Source organism: Aethina tumida, chromosome 1 (genome assembly GCF_024364675.1).
Source record: "Aethina tumida isolate Nest 87 chromosome 1, icAetTumi1.1, whole genome shotgun sequence".
Lineage (NCBI taxonomy): Eukaryota > Metazoa > Arthropoda > Insecta > Coleoptera > Nitidulidae > Aethina > Aethina tumida.
The window spans coordinates 2,638,152-2,663,317 of NC_065435.1; the positions used below are offsets into that span (position 1 = coordinate 2,638,152).

Here is a 25,166-nt window from a genome sequence, read left to right on the forward strand (position 1 = left end):
AAAATAGTAGAATTAAAATTAAGTATTAATATTAAAATATTAAAATCAGAACTAAAATATTAGAATTAGAATTGGAGCACTAGAATTAGAATTTGACTTAAGCTATTAGAATTAAAATATTAAATTGGACTTAAAATCTAAGAATTAGAATTTAAATTAAAATATTAGAATACTGGAATACGAATTAGACTTAAACTATATATTAGTATTAAGAATTAAAGTACTAAATTACAATTAAAATAATAGAATTAGAATTAAACTATTAAAACTACAATTAAAATAAAAACATTATAATAATATTATATTATAATATAAACTATATTTTAATTCTAATATTTGTAATAAAAATAAAATATTAGAATTACAATTAAAATTCTAAAATTAGAATTAACGTATTGGAAATAGAAATCATACATTAGTATTAACATTAAAAAAAAGTAAAATAAAAGGTATCAAAGCGACTAGACTAGACTCTACTAACTGACTAGGAAATTCTTTTTCAATTACTCATATTTCGATTAGATTAATCTCTAATCGTTTTCTGACTACGAACTGCTATGCTCTGAAAACCATTAACGATTAAATGAATAGAAACGTTTGGCTAAATAAAAAAATTAATATACATACTACAATTATTGCCAGGAAATTTGAAAATTCGAAAAACTAATTAATTTGTATAAACGTTCATGTACATTTTTGTACACATACAAATAAATCATTCGAATGGGCGCATAATTAACATAATTACTCCCAATATGCGTCCCTGAGGAACGCTCCCGCATTGGAAATTAAGCTTTTAATTTCCACCCCGTAATTAAATTTTAAATCCACGTCTGGTGAGGAAATTAACCCAATGAAAGGTTAAAGTGGAAAACTATTTTTTTTTTTTTTTTTTGGAGGAAAAGTGACTTGTGTGGGTATAAATGTTTTCCACTTATGCAAAACGGCCGTTTTTATTTTCAGAATAAGTTTCTTGTGTCACTCGTCCATTGTTATTTTTCGGGGCGTAATTAGAGGCATTTCCAGTTTTTACACAATTCATTTCCATAAACAAACCGAAACGAAAACGCTAATTGTAATTCTGACGACACAATATGTTGTTTTTAATTATAACATCGGATTAAATTAATTTAATGGCGGCGCAGCCGTATCACCATTTTATTCAGTTCGGTCCCCGGAATTGGAATTGTTGCGGGGCGCTTGTGAAATGTTAAAAACCATCATTTATGGAAGAAATCGTAAATTTCGCTCATGATTTATGTAAAACCGGCACTTTTATAGTTTCTATTTGCGACGCCGTGAAATATATATGTCGGCGCAACATAAATATTTGTATAACTTGATATTCGTGCTTTTGTTTTAGTCGATGTAAATTAATCGGCGCTTTCAATTATGAAATTTATTTTTAGTCGACTATTGTTAAGTGTTTTTGCCGTCCGTTTTCGATGGGCTGGGAACGTTGCCAAATAAAAATCTGATTATGCATGGTGGAACCGAAAATAGATATAATAAACGCGGTTTTTAATTTCTTCGCTGATAAATTAATAAAATTATACGAAAAATTTACATTATAATAGAAGACGTGTTCACAAAGCAAATGAATAATTTTGCATTAATTTACAATAAAACAACTTTATTAATACGTTGACAAATTCGATGTTTTCCGTGGAATTCAAGTAGAAAATATAAATTTTAATGTTTTTTCAAAGGACGACGGATAATTATTGTTATATGTAATGTATGAATTCAAGTGGACTAAATAAAACATTTCAACGCAACAAATGAGCCTGATGGCTTTTAAATTACAATAAAAATGTAATGATAGCATATGAGGACAGCAGAGAAAAAGTGAAATTTACATATCCATTACAGTAAATTATAAAGTTTATTGTTTTGAAATGGTAATTTATTTAAAAAATTAAATTTGCATAATCTATTGTAAAATTACTATATAATTACATTTTCTTTGTAATTTATCGAAAATTTAACATACAATCGTGGGGCAGCAAATTATGGTACATCTCCTACAGTGAAGCTGTGACTCACCTAAAACAACAACAAACAACAATTACATCACCAAATTGAGGGTACTTTGCGCAAATCCATAAATCCAACATCCAGCCCGACATTTAAACAATTTAAAAGGTTACCCAAACAAACCGATAACGAGCCACTTCGTCCTAATCGTTAATTAGTAAAAGACGGATGAACCACCGAAATTTATATTTATAAAGGGCTTGACTAATTATTGCGGAGTTCTCCCCCCATCGAAAAATGTAATACTAAAACAATGGGTCCGAGTTTTTATCCCCCGAAATTCCGACGACGGTTTCCGTCATGCATTAAGACGGGTCCCGGGTCGAAGTTCCAGAAATAGAAATTTATCTTGCGCTTTCCTGACATTGTTGATCTACGATGCGATGTAACACCGGGACGATGGATGTAAATTATATAAATAAACATGTGATAATTTTTATGAAGACGTATCGCCCTCCTTACGACGTTAGAAGTCGGTCTATCAAATTCTCCCGTCTCGGTTTTCAACGCGTCCAAATTAACTAATGGTTTTTTCGCATTATTTATTTATTTCGCAAGAAGTTTTGATGTTCGAGCCGAATTTTACAACGGACGGTCGTTACAAATTAATTTTGCAGCGCTAACTTTCAGTAAATGGACGTTAAATCGATGGTAATCGGTTTTTATTCATTCCGAATGATTTTAGTTTGCAGTGCTAATTTTTGGACATTGCTTTTTGTTTGTTCTAGAAATGCAAACTACTACGTTTGTAGTGTTAACTTTTTAAAAATGCACGTGCTACTACTTTTATCTGTTACAATTGGTTTAATTTTAAAGTGCTAATTTTTACTTTATTCTATTAATTATTGTTTAACTCCACAGTGCTAACTTTCTGTAAACTCACATAATTTATCACTAAGGGTTCAAATTTAAAGTGCCCTTTTGTCTTTATTCTATACATATACAATATTAATTTTTATGAATTATAATTATTTAGTAAATTTAATGTTTTTTATTTCTAACGATTTTAACTCCACGTTGCTAACTTTTTGTAAACAAAACATTTTATTTTAATGTGACTGCTTCAATGTACGTTAATTATTCTAAATTACTGTTATTTGTTTGGTATAAATGTTCATCTTGATTACTAATGATTTAACTCCACAGTGCTACCTTTTATAAACACACAATTTATTTTCTTGTGACTGCTTTTATCTGTCACTAATGATTTAAATTTAAAGTAAGCTCTTTGCTTATTCTATACATGTAGAATAATTAATTATTCAGTTTTATTTTTTATAAATTCTAAATTATTTAGATAATTTAATGTTTTTTTCTATTTCTAACGATTTTAACTCCACAGTGCTAATTTTTTGTAAATACACATTTCATTTTATTGTCACTGCTTCAATGTACGTTAATTATTCGAAATTACTATTATTTATTTGGTATAAATGTTCTTCTTGATTACTAACGACTTAACTCCACAGTGCTAACTTTTATAAACACACAATTTATTTTCTTGTGACTGCTTTTATCTATAAATGTAGTATAAATTAATTATACAGTATTATTTTTTATAAATTCTAATTAATTTAATGTTTTTTTTTATTTCTAACGATTTTAACTCCATAGTGCTAACTTTTTATAAATACACATTTTATTTTATTATAACTGCTTCAATATACGTTCATTATTCTAAATTACTATTATTTATTTGGTATAAATGTTCTTTTTTATTACTAAAAATTTAACTCCACAGTGCTAACTTTTAATAAACACACAATTTATTTTCTTGTGACTTTTATCTATCAATAATAATTTAAATTTAAAGTGCACTCTTTGTTTATTCTATACATGAATAATAATTAACTATTCCGTATTATTTTGTGTATATTTTAAATTATTTAGTTAATTTAATGTGTCTTTATTTCTATCCATTTTAACTCCACAGTGCTAACTTTTTGTAAATACACATTTTATTTTATTGTGACTACTTCAATGTACATTAATTATTCTAAATTACTATTATTTATTTGGTAAAAATGTTGTTTTTGATTACAAACGATTTAACTCCACAGTGCCAACTTTTTATAAACACACAATTTATATTCTTGTGACTGCTTTTATCTATCATTAATGATTTAAATTTAAAGTACTGTCTTTGTTTATACAATACACGTACAGTAATTAATTATTAAATATTATTTTTTATAAATTATAATTATTCAGTTAATTTAATACTTTTTTATTTCTAACGATTTAACTCCACAGTGCCAACTTTTTGTAAATACACATTTTAATTCATTGTGACTGCTTCAATGTACGTTAATTATTCTAAATTGCTAATATTTATTTTATGTAAATATTCTTCTTAATTACTGACGATTTAACTCCACATTTTTGTGAACACACAATTTGTTTTATTCGTCATTAATGATTTAAATTTAAAGTGCATCTTTTTGTTTACTCTATACATACACAGTAATTTTATAAATTATTATTATTATTTAATGCTTTTTTTATTTCTTTGAAATATACGTAATTTATTTTATTGTAAGTACTCATTAATGATTTAAATTTAAAGTGGTCATTTTTAGTAATTGCACTTTTTTGTTTGCTCTACACACGTACACTAATTACAGTGTTAATTTTTAAAAATTACTATTATTTGTTTAATGTTTAACTGACGATTTAACTCCAGGGTGTTAACTTTTTGTAAACACAAAAGTTTCAAGTGTTAAGTATTTGTACTTGTACTTTTTTGTTTGTTCTAGAAATACACATTATCTCTTCGGTGCAAAGTTTATTTATTCATTGGTTACTAACGTAGGTTATTTATTTATTGAGACTGTTTATTTCCATTCAGCATTAAAGACTTGGTCCTGAAGTTGTAACTTCCTATAAATGCACGAATGATTTATTATCACAGTTCTAACTTTTACTACTGCTTCAAGTGTTTGTTAAGTTACATTTAAATCATTCCAAAATTTGTTCGTTTTCAACGACTCGCAATTAAGTAATGGTTTAGTGGTTATTTTATGTTTATATTTAAAAGCATTGCACAAGGAATTACGACTATATATTTGTTTCAAACAAAAGCCTATTAAAATAAAAGTTTTATTAGTGTTTATTGTATATTCTAGAAATATGATCTATAGACGTCTAAAATTTATTGTAGGTTTAAAAGCTAAAATTCTAAGTCCGGGGTTATTTGTGTGTTTTCACAAATTACATACACAATAATAATCTTCGAGTGTGTCCATTACCATAAAATGTGCAGATTAATCACTGTTGTAGATTTACCGAGAAATAAGGCCGTGCACATAAAACCCTAATGAAAAATGTATTGATTTGTTGCACGACAAACAAACCAAATTAATATTTTTTATGTAGTTTTTATTGCCGTGGTGGAGTCAGTAACAACGGAAAATAGATGCGTCATAAGATGGTCAAAGAGCCATTAACCAAAGTGAATATGGATGGAATGTAATGGCCCATAAATCAGAATTATTTTTACCACTTTAGTTAAGAAAGGTCCGTGAACCTCTTGCAGCTTTAACATCAACCGGAGAGGTAGAATGTCGATTTTTTCGCGATATTACAGTTATACGCGGCAACAGCGCAACATTTTCTTTGTATCACTGTTGCTACGCCAAAGTGGCATTTTATTATCATTTTCGTCTTGTTCTTGTTTTTGTTTTAATTCATATTTTCCTTTGCACACCATACATACGGACCGTGCGGGATTGTTGTATTGGACCGATCGCCCGCGGCGACATACTGTTTTTCATTCGGGTAATTAAATTTTTGATTTTCGCCGGACAAATACGTAATAAAAACGGAGTTTAAACAAATCAAATGTTGCATGCAAACTTTATGCCCGAAAATCATTTCAAGCACAGTGATTCGTGCGAGTTTTTTTTTTTTTTTTGCTTTGTACAAGCCAGAAAATGAAAGGGCCAGTTTATTTGTTTTATGCATGAAACAACGTACTAATAAAACGGTTGCATTTTGCCCAATATGTTAATTGCTTTCGATAGATAGATCCACGCAGGACACGGATAGTTCAACTCGATTTATTTTTCAAGTGTGCACGATGGCTTTTTTACCGATACCATATTGATAAGGATAATTGAAAGCTAATATTTGTTCGTCGGAGTGACACCAAACTATTGCAATTTCTGAAATGAAAACACGATATTTTTTAATATTTAATGCTGTTTATATGAGTAATTTATATTCAAAATATAATTAAAATTTTATATGTAATTATAAAATGTAAAAATATACAGAGTATTTCACTTAAAATAATAAAGTTATTAAGTTAATCTAATTTGGACACAATTTTCTTGAGTAATTCGTTAAGAAATATTAAAAAAATGGCAAAGAATCTTTTAAGTAATGTTTGAGGAGTCCAAAAATTCCAACTTATATCGGTAAACTTGTTGACAAAAAAGTTATAGGGTATTTTTCATTAACTTATATAATTTATAAATAAAATAACTAATAACTGGAAAATGAATGGCTCTATTGTATCATGGCATAGCCATGTTGTTCAGAATTTTATAAGTAAGTAAAAAATCTAAAAATATACAGGGTGTCCCACTTAAAATAATAGAGTTATTAAAGTTTTAAATTAATCAAATTTGATAAGATTTTTCTTGAGTAATTCGCTGAGAAATATTAAAATAATGGCAAAGAATCTTTTGAACAATGTTTGAAGAGTTCAAAAAATCCAACTCATGTCGGTAAACTTCTTAACAAAAAAGTTATAGGGTATTCTTCATTTATTCTTATAATTTATAAATAAAATAACTAATAACTGGAAAATTAATGGCTCTATTGTGTCATGGCATAGCCATGTTGTTCAGAATTTTATATGTACGTAAAAAATCTAAAAATATACAGGGTGTCCCACTTAAAATAATAGAGTTATTAAAGTTTTAAGTTAATCTAATTTGGTCACATTTTTCTTGAGTAATTCGTTAAGAAATATTTAAAAAATGGCAAAGAATCTTTTAAACAATGTTTGTATAGTCCAAAAATTCCTCCAAACTCAAGTCAGTAAACTTGTTGACAAAAAAGTTATAGGGTATTTTTCATTTACTCTTATAATTTATAAATAAAATAACTAATAACTGGAAAATTAATGGCTCTATTGTGTCATGGCATAGCCATGTTGTTCAGAATTTTATATGTAAGTAAAAAATCTAAAAATATACAGGGTGTCCCACTTAAAATAATAGAGTTATTAAAGTTTTAAATTAATCAAATTTGGTAAGATTTTTCTTGAGTAATTCGCTGAGAAATATTAAAATAATGGCAAAGAATCTTTTGAACAATGTTTGAAGAGTTCAAAAAATCCAACTCATGTCGGTAAACTTGTTAACAAAAAAGTTATAGGGTATTCTTCATTTATTCTTATAATTTATAAATAAAATAACTATTAAATGGAAAATTAATGGCTTTATTGTGTCATGGCATAGCCATGTTGTTCAGAATTTTATATGTAAGTAAAAAATCTAAAAATATACAGGGTGTCCATTTTAAAATAATAGAGTTATTAAAGTTTTAAGTTAATCAAATTTGATAAGATTTTTCTTGAGTAATTCGCTGAGAAATATTAAAATAATGGCAAAGAATCTTTTAAACAATGTTTGAAGAGTTCAAAAAATCCAACTCATGTCGGTAAACTTCTTAACAAAAAAGTTATAGGGTATTCTTCATTTATTCTTATAATTTATAAATAAAATAACTATTAAATGGAAAATTAATGGCTTTATTGTATCTTGGTATAGCCATGTTGTTCAGAATTTTATATGTAAGTAAAAAATCTAAAAATATACAGGGTGTCCCACTTAAAATAATAGAGTTATTAAGGTTTAAAGTTAATCTAATTTGGTCAGATTTTTCTTTACTAAATACTTGAGAAATATTAAAAAGCTGACAGGGAATATTTTAAATAATGTTTGAGGAGTCCAAAAATTCCAACTCATGTCAGCAAACTTGTTAAGAAAAAAGTTATGGGTTATTTTTCATTTACATTTTGTAAATTGTAAATAAAATAATTATTAATTCAAAAATTAAATACTTTAACTAATAGAGCTATTAACTTTACTAACTTTTTTGTTAATAGGTTTACTGACTTTAAGTTGGGATTTTTGACATCTTGAACGATTATTTATTATAAATAAAATAATAACTAGAAAATATATTAATCTAATTTTACTTGAGTAATTCGTTGGAAAAAAACTTATAAGCTATTTTCTTCAGAATATTATATATAATTTAAAAATGTAAATATATACAGGGTCCCACTTTTCCTGTGTACACAACCCCATGTTGATAAGAATAATTGAAAACTAATATTTGTTTGTTGAGTGAAAACAGACAACAATTTTTAATAATTAATTCTGTTTTCATATGAGTAAATTATATTAAAAATACAATTAAAATTATAAATAATAAACATACATGCATACATATCTAATTACGTTCATATTTTTTGATACATCCGTTCATTCTAAAGTTTGTAGGTGCTTATTTATAAAATAATTTATTTGAAAAATGCTCAAAACGGTAAACGAAATAATGCTAATTAAATTTTATTACTACAATTTTTAATTAAGGGGATTTATTTCTAGTTCAAAAGACCATTATGGAAACAACTTCAGGATGTAAACAACACAAGAATTCATTAAATCTTCATAAACGTTTTACTTATATATGTCTTATTAAATGATTATAAAAAACGTTAGAATTAGTATCAGATTTTTATTACAGGAGCCCAGAATCGCTTAACAGGGGAGTAATTAGTTTTTATGATTGTAATATCTTGTGCCAAGCAAAAGGAATTCAGGCTTTAATATAAGCCGTAATAAATTGTAATCCGGGAATTTTGTAGAGACAAGGAAAATAAAATGAACGACAATAATTATGGGATAGTTCCCGTTTCGATCGTGGGGGGACATATTTAGTGGCCGTGTTTATCTATACACGTCAATAACGCGGCTTAATTTTAAGAACGTCGATATTTTTTATTCGGAGAAAACAAATTAAAATGCCTTTTTGGTCGAGAGCATCAAAACTTACTTCTTATCCGCATCTCCGCATCTCCGCATCTCGCCGGACCGCTTTTGTCCCGACAACCTCGGACTAGTCAAATTTCAATCGTCATACTGTATTTATTAATGTTTTACCGGCAACGATGTCTCGTTGCCTCTCGTTGCCTCTCGTTCGGGCTCATTGTTGTAGGGCCGTTTCGATTTAACGCTCGCCTTTTTTTCCATATCCATTAATTATGAAAACCAATTGTATTTTTTATGATTCGATATAGTTAACGCAACAATTTAACGCATGTTCCCCGCACTAATAGTCCTTCGAATATTTACGTTGTAATTTTAACACGGCCACCGGAAAAAATTAATCATAATTATGGCCGTATTGGAAATCTTCTCCGGTCGATGCTTATTTATACAACAATATGTGTCGATCAACTTTTAACAATGTAACATACAAGATACACACGGTGTCTCCAAAACAAAATTATTCATAGATATTCAACAGTTTCTGTATATTTTATGTTACCATTTCTCTTCAAGTATTGTATGGGACCTATTAAGATTCCAAAAATCCCAAACTCAATATCATAAACTTGTTAACAAAATATTTATAGGCTATTTTTCATTTACATTTGATAAATTATGGAGAGAATAATTAATAACTCGAAAACTAATGATTTTAGCTATATGACATGGTACAGATATTTATATCCATAGATATGAAACAATGGTCACGAAAGCCTTTACAGATATTTAGTTGAGAATTTTATGTAGAATTAAAAATATAAAAATATACATGGTGTCTCATTTAAAGTAATACAGTTTTAAGTTCCTCCAATTTGGTATTATTTTTCTCAAGTAATTTGTTGAAAAATTTTATAAAATTGACATGAGATCTTTTAAATAATATTTCAAGATTCCAAAAATCCCAACTTAATGACAGCAACCCTATTAACAAAAAAGTTGTAGGCTAATTTTCATCTAAATATGACAAATTATAAAGAAAATAATTAATAACTCGAAAATTAATTAATTTAGCTGTATGACATGGTATAGATATTTAGTTCTGAATTTTGTACACAATTTAAAAGTGAAAAAATATACAAGGTGTCCCATTTGAAGTAATAAAGTTATTAACGTTTTAAGTTCCTCCAGTTTGGTCTTATTTTTCTCAAGTAATTTGTTGAAAAATTTCATAAAATTGACATGAAATCTTATAAATAATGTATCAAGATTTCAAAAATCCCAATTTAATGTCAGCAAACCTATTAACAAAAGAGTTACAGGCTATTTTTCAATTAAATATGATAAATTATAGAGAAAATAATTAATAATTCGAAAATTAATTAATTTAGCTGTATAACATCATATAGATATTTAGTTCTGAATTTTATATACAATTAAAAACTGTAAAAATATACAAGGTGTCCCATTTAAAGTAATAAAGTTATTAACGTTTAAGTTCCTCCAATTTGGTATCATTTTTTTTAAGTAATTTGTTGAAAAATTTCAAAAAATTGACATAAGATCTTTTAAATAATAATTCAAGATTCCAAAAATCCCAACTTAATGTCAGTAAATTTATCAACAAAAAAATTATGGGCTATTTTTCATATGTGACAAATTATAGAGAAAATAACTCCAAAATTAATGATTTTCACCATATGAACATTTATTTCAGATTTTATATACAAGTAAATTATGTAATATATACAGGATGTCCCATTTAAAGTGACAAAGTTATTAATATTTTAAGTTCATCTTATTTGGTCTCATTTTTTTCATGTAATATATAGAAAAATTTAAAAAAAATGATGTGAGTTCTTTTAAACAATGATTCAGGATTCCAATAAATCCAACTCAATGTCGACAAACCTATTAACAAAAATGTTATAGGCTATTTTTCATATACATGTGACAAATGATGAAATAACTCAAAAATTAATGATTTTAGCTATATCACATGGAATAGACATTTAGTTCAGAATTTTGTATACAATTAAAAAATGTAAAATATACAGGGAGTTTCATTTAAAGTAATTAAGAAATTACCTTTTTAGTTTCTTTTAATTTGGTCTCATTTTTCTAAAGTAATTCGTAGAGAAATTTTAGAAAATGAAGGTAAGATCTTTCAAATAATGTTTCAAGATTTTAAAAATCGCCACTTATTGTCAGTAAACAAACAAAAAAAAAGATTATTTCTCCATACATTTAAATTTAACGAATTAGAGTGAAAATAATAATAAAGTTTAGCAGAATATTTTATTTTATTCAAAATTTTATGTGTAATTAAAAAATGTAAAAATACATAGGGTGTTCTATTTTACAGTTTTTGACTGTTTAAATTTTTTCATTAAAGAGAATTTTCAAAAAATAGTCAATTTAAATTGATATAATATTATGGATATTAGTCCAAACTGTATATTTATGTTTCGTATGTAATTATCAATAGTATTTTCCCCTAATTTAAAACTAATTAGGAATATCTTGTAGGTCATAAGTGACAAAACTTTTACCAACAATTATTTATTCTGGACAATAGTTTACATTCTTATACGATGCATCAGAATAACATAACAAGTTCCCACAAAAATGTTTCCCAAAAGCCCTCCCCGAGGCCACATGTTATAAAATCCTCAACTTTCAACAACCAAACGAAGCAACGCCTTGTACTGACATCAACACGTCTTCATCAACCAACTGAACCGTTGAATTGATCCATTTCAATTTTAATTGATGAAAAAACCGCACGGAATGAACGTACGTATTTAATCGACACAAAACAAGCAATTTTCAATAAAAACGAGCAAAAACGAAACGAAGATGGCGGCAAAAGGTGTATGTTTTATTCCAAAACGAGAAAAAAAAAAAAGAAAAACGAGAGACGATTCTCGGTAGCGTAGCGCAGTTTGCACGTTCATCAGATTTCATTGGTCCATTGGTGGCGGGCAGGGGAAAAATAGACGAAGAGAAGGAAAAAATGCGAGAAACCGGGCAAAAATCCGTCAAATCCGAGTTAAGTTTCTTGTCTGGTGGCGCGCCTCGATTTATCGAAATTATTTACATAAATTGAGCGTTGAGCGTTCGTTTCGCTCATTGTGCCCGGTGTCGGCGGTGGAAATTGGCGGGCATGAATTAGCAACTCCACGCGGACTTGAAATCCGCACCGCCGGTCCCACTCGGTCCGGTCCGGTACGTGACCAACGTATTGGTTTCTCCTAGAAAGCCTCTTATCTGATAATGCATTAGCGAGCTCGTTAAATTATTTAATTAGGTTGGTGGTATAAAATTCAATTTTCCTCTTGCCGTGCTGCTTTTTTTAACACCACCACCCCCCCCCCATCCCTCTCTCTCACTTTTTCTCTTTCTCTTCGTTTAATTAAGCGCACTCGATCTGTGCGTATTGTCTTTTCGAATTGTGCCCGGGGAGCCGGTCACAACTTTCAATTAACACGAAAAAATATTTTCGCGGCCCGATAAACTGTGTAAATTTCGTTTAACTAATATGTTGAACGGTTCGGGGGCATTTTTGCATAAATAACTAAAACAAATAGGGAGGACCTCCGCACAAATATATGTGGATGTTTATTTTAGCCTAACACACACACATCAATCGATTAGGCGTCCCGAAAGCGTTATTTCCAATTAATAATGCTGAGAGGGTGAAATGAAACAAACTTTATCAATTCACAGTGAGTGGAGGATGCGAGGAAGCCCTCGATGCCTTTTCTCTGTGTAAATTAAATTCAAGAGAACCATCATTTATTTTAATAAATGGAAACCTTATTAAATTTCATTCCCTTAGAAACACCACACATAACTAGCGCAGGGTTGGGACACCCCCAACCCTATTTTGTTTCGGGCCAAATAGACAAAAAATGAAATTGGAAAAAATATCTGATTTGTGATTAATGTGAGATTAAATAACATCGAACTAAAATATTAAATATCTCGAAATTTATCAGAAATATCAATTTATCTTAACAAATTGGAATTATATAGAAATGGGAAAAACACGACCTGTCTGAAAATATAAAGTATGAGATACATTAAAATATTTTTAACTACAATATCAATATAACATATCTCGAAATGTATCAAACATTTCTTAGCTGAATATAATTTAATATATAGTAAATTAGAATTATACCAAAACATCCAAAAAATAAATTAACTTATCTTTAACTAAAATATTAATATTAAATATCTCGAAATTTATAGGAAATATCGTTATATCTTAACTATATATAATTTAATGTATTTAAAATTGGAATTGTATTAAAAATATCACCGAAAATTAACCTCTTCAAAAATATATTACTTTTGATATATTAAATTAACAGTAGCTAAAATATAAATATTAAATATCTCAAAATTTATCAGAAATTGAATTTATATAAGAAAAAACAGCAAGCTTTCCAAAAACATATAATTTGTGATATATTAAGTTATATTTAGCTGAGATATTAATATTAAATATCTCGAAATTTATCAGAAATGACGTTTATCTTAGCTATATATAATTTAATATATCGGGAATTGGAATTGTATTAAAAATATCACAAAAAATGAATAAAAATAATAACTTTTGATATATAAACTCAACTTTAGCTAAAATATAAATATTAAATGTCTCGAAATATGTCAAAAATTTCATTATAACTTAGCTAGATATATAATTTAATATATCATAAATTGAATTTATATCAGAAATGTCGTAACATCCAGTTTTTCAAAAATATATAATTTATGATATGTTAAATGATATTAAATATCTTGAAATTTATCAAAAATAACGTTATACCTTTCCAAAAATATATATTAAATTATCTTTACCTAAAATGTTGATATTAAATATCTCGAAATTTATGAGAAATATCGTTATATCTTAACAATATATAATTTAATGTATCGGGAATTGGAATTGTATCAAAAATATCATAAAAAATTATTAAAAATAATAACTTTTAATATATTACATCAACTTTAGCTAAAATATAAATTTTTCTGAAATTTCGTTATACCTTAGTTAGATATATAATTTAATATACCATATATTGAATTTATATAAAAAATGTGGGAAGAACATCAAAATTTCCAAAAATATATAATCTGGGACATGTTAAATGTTATTTAGCTGAGATATTGATATTAAATATCTCGAAATTTATGAGAAATATCATTAAATCTTAACTATATATATATATTAATGTATCGGGAATTGGAATTTTATTAAAAATATCACAAAAAATGAATAAAAATAATAACTCTTGATTATTAAATCAACTTTAGCTAAAATATGAATATTAAATATCTCGAAATTTATCATAAATTTCATTATACCTTACCTGGATATATAATTTAATATATTATAAATTGAATTTATATCAAAAATGTTGAAAGAACATCAAGCTTTCCAAAAATATATAATTTGGCACATGTTAAATGATATTTAATTGAGATATTGATATTAAATATTTGGAAATTTATCATAAATAACGTTATACCTTAGTTAGATATATAATTTAGAATATCAAATTTGAATTTATATCAGAAATGTCGTATAGATATCAAATTTTCCAAAAATATATAATTTGTGATATGTTAAATGATATTTAGCTGAGATATTGATATTAAATATCTCGAAATTTATAAGAAATATCATTATATCTTAGCTATATATAAAGTAAATGTATCGAGAATTGGAATTGTATTAAAAATATCACAAAAAAATGAAACTTTTGACATATTAAATTAACTTTAGCTAAGATATTAATACCAAATATCTCGAAATTTATCGGAAATATTGTTTTATCTCAACTAAAAATATAATTTAATAAATTAAATTAAAAAATATTAAAAAAATACATAATGAGAAGTATGTTTCATAGACGACAATATTAATTATCTCAAAATTTGCCACATACATCATTATATCTTTGAGATAATTAATTGCAACCTGAATATTTAAAAAAAATTGAGCACAGAACATTTAAATCAATTTTTCTCAGTTCGGTATTGAAGCCCACATGAAACACCCTGTACATAATTGCCGCCTCCTTTCCTATAATAATTTAATCAATAAAAAAAAATTAAAACGAAATAAAATAAAGGCGACCACGGACGTGTGAAACCGGTAATAGCTCCTATTTAATGCATTAATTAATTAAAACCCAGACCGGCAATTATAAAATCGAGTACCACGAAAAAATTACACGATTGCTCCGATAGTCTTAAATTAAAACTTCACTATGGGAAAAAATCCCAACGACTACAACCGGTTCACAAAAAACCGCCGATGAAAATGTTGTCTTTGTTCTTGCGCTGATATTAGGCACCACGTGAACAAAAAAAAAAAAATAAATAAATAACCGACGAGGAATCGGTCGCACTCATTAAAATTTTCCAAGTCTTGCTTACAAATTTCATCCGATTTAATTTGTGAAACGTCACCACTGTTAACTAACACACTCGATCATGCCACCATTTTTATACGCGTGTAAATTGCTTCAATTGTTTTTTTCTTCTTGTCTGCGGAGAGCACATGGGTCTTTTTGAGGATTCCGCATCTTTGCTCGCAGCTCCTTTATGAAATTTTAATTATTATATTACTTTTGGAGCCGGAGAAACGTTACAAGACTTCCCGCTTTTAGTCACAAAGCGAGTCGTTAAATAGGAGCTTTCATCTGGCAAAAAAAGAATGATTTTATTTGTATGGTAGATGTAATTGTACGTCCGACAACTGGCGGCAACGTTGCTGGTTTTTTTCCTCCCGGTTTTGGACGTACTTTATCTTGCGTTTTACAAGAAAAAACAAGAACGGAGGGCGTCTGTTCCGCTTTGTTTTGGTAATAGCATGTTAGACCTTGTCGAGTGATATTTAATGCGTTGATAGAGTAAAAACAGACGACGTTAAATATGTTTGTTTAGATTTGTGTTGCAGATAGAAAAGGCGAAATGAGTACAGATAGAGGATCACAAAAAATCACTGCTACTGTGTATACATACTACAGTTTTGGGAACGATAAATTATTTTGAGAGGGACTACTTTAACTGTCCGATAAGGCAGCTATTTTCGACGTTTTTCTGGATCTGTTAATGGGCCGACCTCTTGAAAGCACTCGTGCTTAGGGCAGACGATGAAAAAATTCGTAATTAAACCTGATTGCTGCCAAATAATCTCCGGTATTAACAACAACAACATGACTAGATAATTAGGTGACTTATCATTTTTTTTATCTGGTGAAATTGATACGACGCTTCCTTTCCCAGAGCACAGGTCAGCTAAATGCGTCCAAGTCTCGTGTTTTGTAATGTGATTTTGAAATAGTTAGGTGCGAATTACCGACGTTAAAATAACACCATTTAAAACTTAGTTTAATCTCAAAGCTCATAATGGGGTATCACGGCTAAAATAAACTTTTATTATTCGTCGATGATGTGATGATTTTTAATCTAGACCACCTGCGTCAGAACCATAAATTTTTACGATAAAACAATGATATGCAAACATCATTTAGTCAATTCTAATGTTTTTTACGTTATAATTAATTTTAAAGAATACAAACTTTATCAAATTTGCCATATTTACTTAGAAATAAGTGCATAACCATTGATTTTTTTTAAGAATTAGTTTATCCTGAAATTTTATAATAAAATATTAGGACTGAAAAAAACTAGAAAATTATTTTTCTATGATCTGAAATTTTTAATCTGACTCGCTTGAGTTTAAAATACACATTTTAACGACCAAAACTTGACATTTAAAAATCAGTGAGCAAATTATAATACTTTAAATATGGGATTTCAATTATAATTAATTGTGAAGAAAACTAATTTTACTTAGAAAATAATTTATTTACATCATAATTTATCAGTTTCTTAAAATTTGCAAGAATTATTTAAAAATAGATGTATAACAATTGATTTTTTTAAAGAATTACTTTAATCTGAAATTTTATAATGAGATATTAGGACTGAAATAAACTTTAAATTATTTTTCTATGATCTGAAATTTTTAATCTGAATCACTTAAGTTTAAAATACACATTTTAACGACCAAAAATTGACATATAAAAAGCTGTGAGCAAATTATAATTCTTTGAATATAGGAATTCATTTATAATTAATTGAAAAGAAAACTAATTTTATTTCAAAAATTATTTATTTACATCATAATTTGTCAGTTTCTTAAAATTTGACAGAATTATTTCAAAATAGGTGCATAACAATTGATTTTTTTAAAGAATTAATTTAATTTGAAAGTTTATAATGAGATATTAGGATTAAAATATACTTTTTATCATTTTTAGATAATGTGCAATATATAACATGAATCACCTGCGTCTAAAATACAAATTTTGCAAATAATTGACTCGTAAAAATCAGTAAATATGGAAATTAATTTATAATTAATTGTGAAGGAAAAAAATTTTGTTCCAAAAAATATTATTTTTTACAAAACATTTTGCCAGCTTTATAAAATTTGTATAACTATGTAAAAATAAATGTAATCCAACTAATTACAACAATTAGTTCAATCTGCAAGTTTATAATGAGATATTAGGGCCAAAGTAAACTTTGTGTTATTATCCGATGATGTGAAAATTTTAATCTGAATAACCTGGATCAAAACACAAAATTGAACGATAAAAAACAGACAGGTAATAATCAATGGTAAAGACAAATATTTAAACAGAAATTAACTCTGAATAAAAAAATAATTATATAAAAAATCAAGACAAAGATAGAAGTTAACATATTCTGATTGTTTCTTATAAAATCAATTGTAATAAAAAAAATTGCAATAAATTCCCACAACATTAAGGACGTGAAATCAGGTGAGCATCACGTAGAGAAATTCGACAATGAACGTACTTGCCCCCGGGGGCCTACAATAAAAATTCTATGCATGAATACAAGTATTTCCATTGCAGTTCTATGTAGATTTGGAAAACTGATTTCAACCTGTCTTCGCCATAAAACAATGGTGAATGGCTCGGTCGTGATGAGGTCACAGTGACGCGTACAATTCCTAAAAACCCATTGTATTTTATTCGAAAGGCCTCTTCTTAGTAAATTACTAATCCCCATCGATTCCGCTGACCCGGGCCTACGGTCGATTTTCTCGGACCGCAAATCACTTAAACTTTCGTTCGACGGCGACGACAACTTCAACAGAGAATTGTGTTGTTTCACCAGCAAAAAAAAAATGATAATAAAATCTTAATTAGATTAGGTTTTAGTCGCGGCAATTGCGGGACAAAGTAGCACAAGCGCCGTGCCTTTTACGACTGGGATATACTTGCACGGCGAACCGTTCGCAGCCAGTTTTTAGCCGGGGCCCGAAAATTTTGTGGCCGCCCATAAAACAACACCGCCAAACGTAATCGTAAATCAGCAAATTTAATTTCGTTCGATACAAAGAAACGGTAACGGACCGGACGCAACATTGACGAAACACAGAGAGACACACACGAACAAGTACAAGGGTGGAAAAGAATAAATAGGTAAGTAACAGTGAACAGCAATCTTACGTCGATGGGATGGTGAGATTTCAGGCGTGCGATCCGTCACAAACACCGTACGACGGACTGGACCGGAGGAGCGGCAGCATGTCGCACCGTTCCTCCGCGGAAAATATGCGAAATGATATTCGCGGATTCAAAACATCAACGCAAAATTATTTGTCCGTGCGTCCTGCGCAACGGGACGGCCGCTCTGCGCCTGTCCCGGCTTCCCTTTTGCACTTTTTGTTGTTGCAACATTCGAATTCGGATTGTTGTGCGACGCGGAAATCCGCCCGGACTTTTCGGTTTCTTCGTCCGTCCGACTGCCGGACGAATGACGGATCCGGCGATCGCGTCGGTCCGGGAGGGAATCCGCGTTTGGTCGTGGTGCTCGAGGTTTTCGTCCAATTATTCGTTTAATGTTGCCGTTCTGAGTCATCTCCTCGGTTCAAGGTGGTCGATTAATTAAATATTCAACTCGTCGGTCACTGTTGTTTTCAATTTGTACGTCGAAAAATTCTATTCCAACATGTTCGAATGCCTACATTAATGTGCATGTATTTTTAAGTCGCCAACAATTGAATAAATACCAACGTTAATTGTAAAAATCATGTTTTTTATTCACAATACTTGAAATGTTTACACATGAAATTTGATTTGCTTTCTGATACCACGGTTACGGGCAAATAATAACATTGTGATTTTTTTTTATTCATTAATTTACATGTTTTTTTCTGTAATAAAGAACAAAGAATATTGTTAAATTGAATGTTATATTAAATGAGTTTTTAATCAATAATTCATTACTCACTCGTTTTATCATTTAAATAAAAAAATGGTACGTAACAAGTTCATTCATTTGATTGAATGCTCGTTTACCTTAAATTACTTTTATTCATTTAAAAAATACTGTACTGTAATAATATTCGAATAATAAGTATGTATTTGAAATTCCAATTTTTGGACATCCAAATTAAAGGAGTTATGGAAACAATGATGGAGATCAAATAATTATTTTTGATCACAAACTCCTCTACTCAATATTCCTTTAAGTTAAATCATTTTTTAGTTTTAATCATACTGTACTGAATATGTTTTTCCTTATTTATATGAAATTATAATAGTATTGGAATTTGATTAATCAGAATATTCGAATAATGTGTATTTAAATATTAGACTTTTTGGACATTCAAGTTAAACGAGTTGTTGGAAATATTTGTGATGATCAAATAATTATTTTTGATCACTAACTCGTCTACTCAATATTCCTTTGAGTTAAATCACTTTTTAGTTTTAATAATACTGTACTGAATATGTTTTTCGTCATTTTATATGAAATTATAATAATAATTGAATTTGATTAGTCAGAATATTCAAATACTGTGTATTTAAGTATTAGACTTTTTGAACATTCAAGTTAAACGAGTTGTTGGAAATATTTGTGGCGATCAAATAATTATTTTTGATCACTAACTCCTCTACTCACTATTCCTTTAAGTTAAATCATTTTTTAGTTTTAATCATACTGTACTGAATATGTTTTTCCTTATTTTATATGAAATTATAATAGTATTGGAATTTGATTAATCAGAATATTCGAATAATGTGTATTTAAATATTAGACTTTTTGGACATTCAAGTTAAACGAGTTGTTGGAAATATTTGTGGTGATCAAATAATTATTTTTGATCACTAACTCCTCTATCTACTCAATATTCCTTTAAGTTAAATCATTTTTTAGTTTTAATCATACTGTACTGAATATGTTTTTCCTTATTTTATATGAAATTATAATAGTATTGGAATTTGATTAATCAGAATATTCGAATAATGTGTATTTAAATATTAGACTTTTTGGACATTCAAGTTAAACGAGTTGTTGGAAATATTTATGGTGACCAAATAATTATTTTCGATCACTAACTCGTCTACTCAATATTCTTTTGAGTTAAATCATTTTTTAGTTTTAATAATACTGTATTAAAATTCATGATTTTGTCTAAAATTATAACAATATTTGAATTTGATTAAACAAAATATTCGAATTTTTGGTTATTCAAAACAATCAATTTGTTGGAAGTTAGTGATGATCAAATACGTAATTAATTGTCATACTTGACTTATTACTTACTCGGTTTATCATTTGAATAAAACATAACATGAAAGACTTTATTTATTTAATTTATTATTCATATATTTTCCTTCATTCAATTTAAAACTATAATAATACATGAATTGCTGTCTAAAATTTGATTTCATAATATTCGAATAATCATAACTGTATTCGTATATTCAGTAGTCTCATATATATTCGAATATTCGCATTGTTGGAAGGACATTTTTAGTGATAATCAAATTATAAAATTAATTATTTAGTTTGGCTTATTTCTTAAATAAAATTATAAATATTAAAATATTAATTCGAATATTCAAACGAATCGTTTTCTTGCTCGACACGAATTACGAATATGTGAATTAAATTCGACCCTTATCAAACATTAATTAATTAATTATGTATTTAATTGTACAAGTGTATCTAATTAAAACAATACCAGCATTTGTATATTTATAAAATCAGCTCGAGAGCTTCCAAATTGTTTTACATTTTTAAAACAACATTCCACCCCTGTTTACGACAAAACAGTAAACACAAAACACTTTAAAGAAACAAGAAACAAGAAAAAAAAAAAAAGAAAATAATAAAGCAACAACCAACAACCAACAACCAACAACGAAACGCTCCATTGTGCGGAGCGAAAATAAACGGGATCGAGGTGAATTTGAGCCCGTCGGACATAATTCGACACAACTAGTACCAAAAGCCAGATCTACTAGTAGTTTCCTTTTTGCGAGAGCGACGAGCAAAATGCAAAAGTGGCGCGCGATAATGGGGGGGCAAAAGTGGATGCAGGTAAAGTTGTCCAGTTTTTGATATTTAAGTCGGGCAGGTAATTTTTTAGACAACTGCATTCCACGCACAAGACGAACGAATGCGTTTTGGTTTACTGTCCCGACGACGACGAGTACTTCTTCTCTTGTTTGTTGTCAACCTAATTTTAATGAAATTTACATTTATACGTTTTCGCCTTACTTATTTTTTGTTTTGCTTATTGCGGACTGGAACTGGTTTCGGGCGTTTGATTAAAATTGCGATTGAAATTGGTGGTGGTGGTGGTGGTGGTGGTGGTGGTTAATTATAAGTGCGCACGGTTAAAAAGATGTTGGATTTATAGAATTAATGTTTCCCACCGCCAACATTGGCTTTCTAAACATGTTCTTAAAGCCGCACTTGCTTGCATTGTTGTCAAATCTACAATAAATACAGAAATATAATTATATTACCTTCTTAAACCATCTGTCAATTATTATTTTGTCATGTTCGCCATGTGGACGCTTGTAAATAAAAAAAAAGAATACTATTTACATGGTGCTTATTAATATTATTTAAAACACACACCATGCAAAGCAAGCTAATCTAAAAATTAATGTTGATGGATGGGTTAACTAACTAAGCTAAAACTACTTGTTTAAGTTGTAATTAATGAATGGAGTTAGTTACACAAACAAATCTAGTTAGTTTAGTTAGGAGTTGATGGAAGAAGTGAATGAAATTGTTTACTATAAACTAAAACTTGATCGTATTTACTACAAACTTACTTTTATAAACATAGTAATCCATTATAATAAGATGAGTAGAATCACTAAACACAGTTGGCTTAAAGTAACATTCACAGCACAAGGTATACGCACATAACCACGTAAGAGATTGAAGGCGCTTGGGTACAGAAAACAAGACTTGCACTCGAAGAAGTGACGGTGGAAACGTTCTTTTGGACTGGGCCAATTTGAATTTCGTGCACGCGTATCGCAGCAGGCAAAGTTCGGGTGGCTGTGGCGGCCGGACGCACTGCGCTACCAAATAGCTTCACACACCAAGTACCAAGGGGTCATACACAGTCGACGGACGATGGCAAACGAGCGGGCCGTGCGACCAGCCGATGCGACGTTCGAGAAGAAAGTAAACGTAGATGGCGGAATGGGGCGCCCTCGCGCGTCGGGAATGCGAAACAGTTTTTATCCCAGCGCTCTGGCCATACTGGACCGGACCGGCAACGGACCGCCGCTACCTGCATGACATCGCTTGCCACCGATTATTTTTTCGAATTTTTTCTTTTTTTTTTCGTATTGGCCGTCGTCGTCAGCGGGGCGAGTTCGGACGTTAGATATCGACGCGGTGTCGGAGGACCGGCGGAACGGTGCCGCGGCCGCACATTCCGACGGGCCGTGGGGGCCCCCGTCGCTGATCCTGAACGCGTCCGTTCATGTAAATTGGGGCAGGATTTACGCGGGGCCGCGCGGACACCTCGAAAATTTACCGCAAGGTGGCCAGAGGCCAAAGACCTTCCCCCCGCGAATTTGCCGCGGCCGTTTTCTTTTATTTTGGTTCACGGGGCACACGTATTGCCGATGAAGCGTACCGTGGCAGGATGGCTGGCCCGGCTTTTTCGTTCTGGACACTCGGGGTCTTTGTTGAAATTTTGAACTTTATTTAACCCCTTCGTTGTTTGCCGTTAATTGTCTGATTTAGTTCTTTGACTTGTTGTCCAATGGAATTCGATTCAGGTATTTGTTCCCTCTGTTATGCGACGCATTATAATAATGTATTCCAGATTATTGTCTTAAGTATGTTCTGTAGTACACGGACTAGTTACAAGAATGTGGAATGCGTCACTTTTTGGTCAATGAACTACAGACAACTTATTCTCGAATTATATACCTTAGGATAGATGATGCCACTGTCACGTGTTAAGCTACTGGCTCATAGATGGCAGCTCCTTCTTTTTAGTTTTAAAATTTATCTTTTGACAAGTCCTCCTATCGTCCAATAGAGGGCAACCCAATAAAAAATAGTATTTCAAATTGTTACATATTTATTGTTTATAATACGAAGCCAATAATTTATTATTAATTTTAGTCCAATCAGCTAAAACAAACTATCTTAAGAAAACGTCCCCAATATAAAATGTTTATAAAACAACTTTTAGTTTTTATTTTTAATTATGTTTTGATTTGTATTTGTTTCATTCGCAGTTTTTTATGTAGATTAACAAACTTTGTCAAAATTTTAAATTAGAATTCATATTTTAAACCACAACAAAGAGCGCCACCTGTTACTGCTCACAGTTAACCACATTTTACCCAGTTGATTTCTTCCATTGGTACTTTAAAGAGTGATTTTAAAACTCTAGATGTCGTCATTTTACTGAGAACTCTATTATTTATATTCCAAATGTGAAGTTCAATTTTAAAATGATTTCCAATTATTAAAATGTTTAATATATCAATTTTTTCTTTGAAACACCCTGTGTATATACTTCGGTTGAAACAACATAAAACCACCAAAAAATAGTTTGACTTATATAATTGAAAATATTAAAAAGTAAACACTGTATAAAAATGTTGTAGAGTAAGATTTGTTACAAACTTTAATATTTTTTATCTCGTTTTCTGTTGGAAATCGACATATTGTTTAGAAGTGCATATCTGCTTAAAAAATTTCGGATAAGTTATGAAACACCGTGTATATATGTATTATGTTCAAATATAGAAATAATATATTAACGTGTAAAAAGAAGAATTCAAATTTAACAAAATATTCTACACTTAAAACAAATAATAGTTTGGCTTCCCTCAGACAGATGGCGCTCACAAAAATATCATTATAATTAAATAAGATGAATTGTACAGGTTTTATACCATTTACATTTCCTTTACTTATTATAGATGGCGCTTGCTGAACAAATATTAAATTGACGTTTTCATTTCGAAATACCTTCGTTATTTACTAGATGTCACTACCAATATACTTGTTAGATAATCTTAATTCTTATATGATAATAATTTATTATTTAATCGAGATAATTATAGATTTAATTTATTGTTTTATTTATTTATTTATGAGACTAATTTTGCAAAATTACATTTTTTGGTAATAAACTAACATATATTATTATATTTTCTAAATACAGAATATTTAATTATTAACTATTTTAAATACTATAATAAGTAAATAACTAATTAACTAACTAAATAATAGTTACAAAAAATAAGGTTATATATTATTTATTTAAATTTAATTTATTTTAAAATATGCAATATTAATTGTTCTTATTATTTAATTTTAAAATTTTTATATATAAAAAATATGTGGAAGTGTGTTAGATAAAAAATAAAGAAAAATAAGTATTTCAAACTGTTCATTTTTCACTATTGTTACCCTATTTATTGAAGTAAGATTTTATAAAAATTATCAAATATTTAATTTAAAATATAATTTTAAGTTGTTTTATACTAAATTATTTTCTTACCCCTTTTTTATATTAAACTGGGCCTCAAATATTTTATTAACTGATTTAATCAATAAATTAATGTTTCATTTAAAATTATTATAAGTTTTAATAAGAAATTGTTGAACTATTCAAATTAAATATTAAAATTCATGGTATTAATTATACCATGAAATATTACTGAGAAATTGAGTTAAAAAATCTATAATAATAAAGTTTTAAATTTTACC

General features: G+C 28.8%; 1 protein-coding gene across 12 annotated transcripts in view; it reads right to left on the reverse strand.

Annotated features, from left to right (window-relative positions):
• The window catches only part of LOC109601249 (latrophilin Cirl), a 183,623-nt gene extending 160,963 nt beyond the window's left edge, over positions 1-22,660 (reverse strand). For 4 of the 12 annotated variants that reach the window (XM_049967155.1, XM_049967165.1, XM_049967144.1 and 1 more), the window contains exons 1-2: positions 22,247-22,653; positions 21,932-21,982 (exon numbers count right to left, since the gene is read on the reverse strand). In XM_049967155.1, the coding sequence (XP_049823112.1) occupies positions 21,932-21,982; positions 22,247-22,258 (63 nt within the window). In that variant the 5' untranslated portion in view covers positions 22,259-22,653. Of the gene's footprint in view, positions 1-21,931; positions 21,983-22,246 lie in introns of all 12 variants that reach the window. The other 8 variants (XR_007547980.1, XR_007547979.1, XM_049967182.1 and 5 more) reach the window with 4 other exon arrangements.
• Between the last annotated feature and the right edge of the window lie 2,506 nt (positions 22,661-25,166).